A 3,081-nucleotide genomic window follows, 5' to 3' on the forward strand; every position below is an offset into this window, starting at 1 on the left:
TACAATTATTTTATAGTAAACTTAAAAATAAAATGCTAATATATATATATTATAATTTAAAAAAACAATTATTATTATTATTATTTTTAATTTGAATTATTTGAATTTTTCATTTTCAAATTTAAAATCAGCAAGCTTTTATTTTTGCGGGTTACCAGCAAATAAGTATATGCGCTTCCGGGTTTAGAGCGTCAGTGAATGAAATGTCACAGTTTTGCATTGTGCTTTGAAAACATTAGCGGGTAGCCTATATGTTTACATTTACATTTAGTCATTTAGTCATTTAGCTAAAGATCATAAATATGTATGCTTTCAGTTTGAATAGAAATCGTATACAGTACAGTTTGTCGATCTAAAATGGTAACTGTGCATTAACAGCTGTCAACCACGCAAATGAGCTGTCAGAACTTATTTATACAGCGCATTTTTTATTTTGGTCGCGCATGCGGACCTGCGGACCACTTATGTGCACCCCTGACTATTAGGCTACTTTGCCCATCATCCATTATAGATCAACTAACAATCTATAACGATGCAAAATGCATTTACTTACACATATTTGAAAATTTAGATATTTTAACACGTTTCGGAATATTTTGAATAAAATGGAAAAAATTAGGGATGCACGATATATCGGCCACCATATCGGTATCGGCCCATATCGGCTCATTTTTTCTGTTATCGGTATCGGCCTGATAAGAAAATTTGGCCGATATCTTAAAGCCGATAAATAATGCATTATTTCCTTCAGAGACACTTCAGATGCGCGCTGTTCGTTTGCAGCCTTTTGTGCAATTGTACATTGTAATATTGTGTTTATTTGATGTATATCTGATTTATCTCATATAGAATGCGTTTGGTTAAGTTAAAAGAGCGCTTCAGTTTACCAGTGATCATCTTTAGCTCAGCACACGCAGCCCAAACAGCAGTGCACAACATTAATAACTATGATTGGGAATGTCATGTATATAACATTCTAATGAGAACATTATTATAATAAAACGTTGGGAATTCTTTGGGTTTAGTTGCCGTGTTTCAGCGCGTTGTTATGGGAAGAGCGCATCCACAACAGGATCACACATTCTGACTATAGCACGCAAGAACTGCATCATTTTGTACATATATAAGTTGTAATATTATGTTTATGTTGTATTAATATTAATCTCAGGATGCATTTCCTTGAGTTAAATAAGCTGCCAGCAAAACGCTTCAGTTTACCATGTTCATTCAGCTCTTCAGCTTCAGCACGCGCAGCTCAACGGCTGCTATTTAAAACAGTGGTATTAATTTGTTACTTTTTCAAAATCATCGATACATTATTAATAACAACAACCACTTGTATTGTTCTCTTATTATTTTCATCAACAATATGGTTTAGTAATTAAAATAATTTAATTATTGTCCGTGCAGAGGCTATTCCGTTTTATTGATCTATGGCGCATTCATTTTGATTCTTTACACGTGTAATGATGTCCAGTGACTTGTTTGCATTATTTATGCATAATTTTATTTATTTGTAAGACTTTTTTATGACTAAATTTGGTAATGGGAGAGTAAAAATATTTTTAAAACGTACACCATTCAAACTAGGCTGCTTATGTTGAAGTGTTTGGGATGTGGCTTTTAATGATGAGACCTTTTTTGTAATCAGGCTCTCAAAAAGTATATAACAGTTTGGATATAGATTTATCGGCCAACATATCGGTTATCGGCTTTCAAAAATAAAGAATAATCGGTTATCGGTATCGGCCAAAATTTTCATATCGGTGCATCCCTAGAAAAAATAAATAAAACATAAGCCTATATCAGTAATAGTTACATATTTATGGCTCCTGTGTGTCACATGACAAGCATGACGCCCATGGTGTCATGTTAAATCAGCGTGTTTGTGTGCGTGTTTCACCCTCTGGACTGGACTCCGGACACGGAGCGATGCTCTTGGGTGACGGAGGACGCAGGAACGGATGATCCAGGAGCTGGTGAGCGTGCCAGCGATCCGCGTCATTCAGACACACACACCTGCACACACACACACACACACACACACACACACACACACACACAGATTAAATACATATAACCTTCTAATGCACAAAACTAGTCTGGGGTTTGTGAGCTGATGAAGAGCTAATAATTAGTTAAATCATAAAGGAAAGTCCAATTAAAATCAAAAGAATACATGTCATAGAACCATTCATCAACATCAGAGAAGCGTGAACATGTGAATGTGTTGATAAATTATTGGGTTTCCCAAACTGAGGTTCATGAGGGAACTGGACGCTATTAATTCAATTCAGTTCAAAATATCATTTTAAAATAAAAAAATAAAACACTAAAATTATTTTAAAAAACAATGTAATATTAAACTATAAAACAGATAAAACAATCAATTTCTAAAAATGTCAAATTACGCTGAATAAATTATTTGAAAATGAAAGAATAAACGCACTACAATTCTTAAAAAAACATTAGAATAAAAAAAAATAAGTAAATTATCTAAAAAAAAGAAAATAATCGAAATTAAACCATTTCTAAAAATGATTAAATTAAAACTTTGAATTACCTAAAGTAGAGCGGTAACGCAACATTTGTTTTTATATTTCTGCAATCTACTTTAGTTTGCGTGATTATTGCGAGATACTTTCATATTAATGTTTACACCAGGCTTATTTGTCAGTGCTTTATGTTGTCATAATTATTACATGCTCACACAAGGTTGGAAGTTCAACAAATCAGTCAATATAATACTGTGATAGTAGCTGTTAAATGTCATTCATATCAATTCATGCATCACCTAATTTCATCGTAACATATAGGCCTGGCCTACAGAAAAGAACATTTATGTTTAATCGATCTAATATGTGACCCTGGACCACAAAACCAGTCATAACGGTCAATTCTTCAAAATGAGATTTATACATGATCTGAAAGCTGAATAAATAAGCTTTCCATTGATGTGCTAAATTCAAATCTGCGTTCGCTGGCTGGGGCGGAGCCAGACGCGTTTGTACAGCGCTGCACATTAAAAACCAATCGCACACGATTCTGTTGAGCTTATGAATGTAACAGCCAATCAGAGGC

The 3,081-nt window shown here is 33.8% G+C and overlaps 1 protein-coding gene across 1 annotated transcript in view; it reads right to left on the minus strand.

Moving 5' to 3' along the window:
- eif2ak4 (eukaryotic translation initiation factor 2 alpha kinase 4) overlaps positions 1-3,081 on the minus strand; it is a 77,147-nt gene that overhangs the window by 34,469 nt on the left and 39,597 nt on the right. Inside the window, exon 10 of the mRNA XM_016289420.1 lies at positions 1,904-2,019. Within this exon, the coding sequence (XP_016144906.1) occupies positions 1,904-2,019 (116 nt within the window). The remainder of the gene's footprint in view (positions 1-1,903; positions 2,020-3,081) is intronic.

The sequence above is a fragment of the Sinocyclocheilus grahami genome, unplaced genomic scaffold (genome assembly GCF_001515645.1).
Source record: "Sinocyclocheilus grahami isolate Dianchi unplaced genomic scaffold, SAMN03320097.WGS_v1.1 scaffold245.1, whole genome shotgun sequence".
Classification (NCBI taxonomy): domain Eukaryota; kingdom Metazoa; phylum Chordata; class Actinopteri; order Cypriniformes; family Cyprinidae; genus Sinocyclocheilus; species Sinocyclocheilus grahami.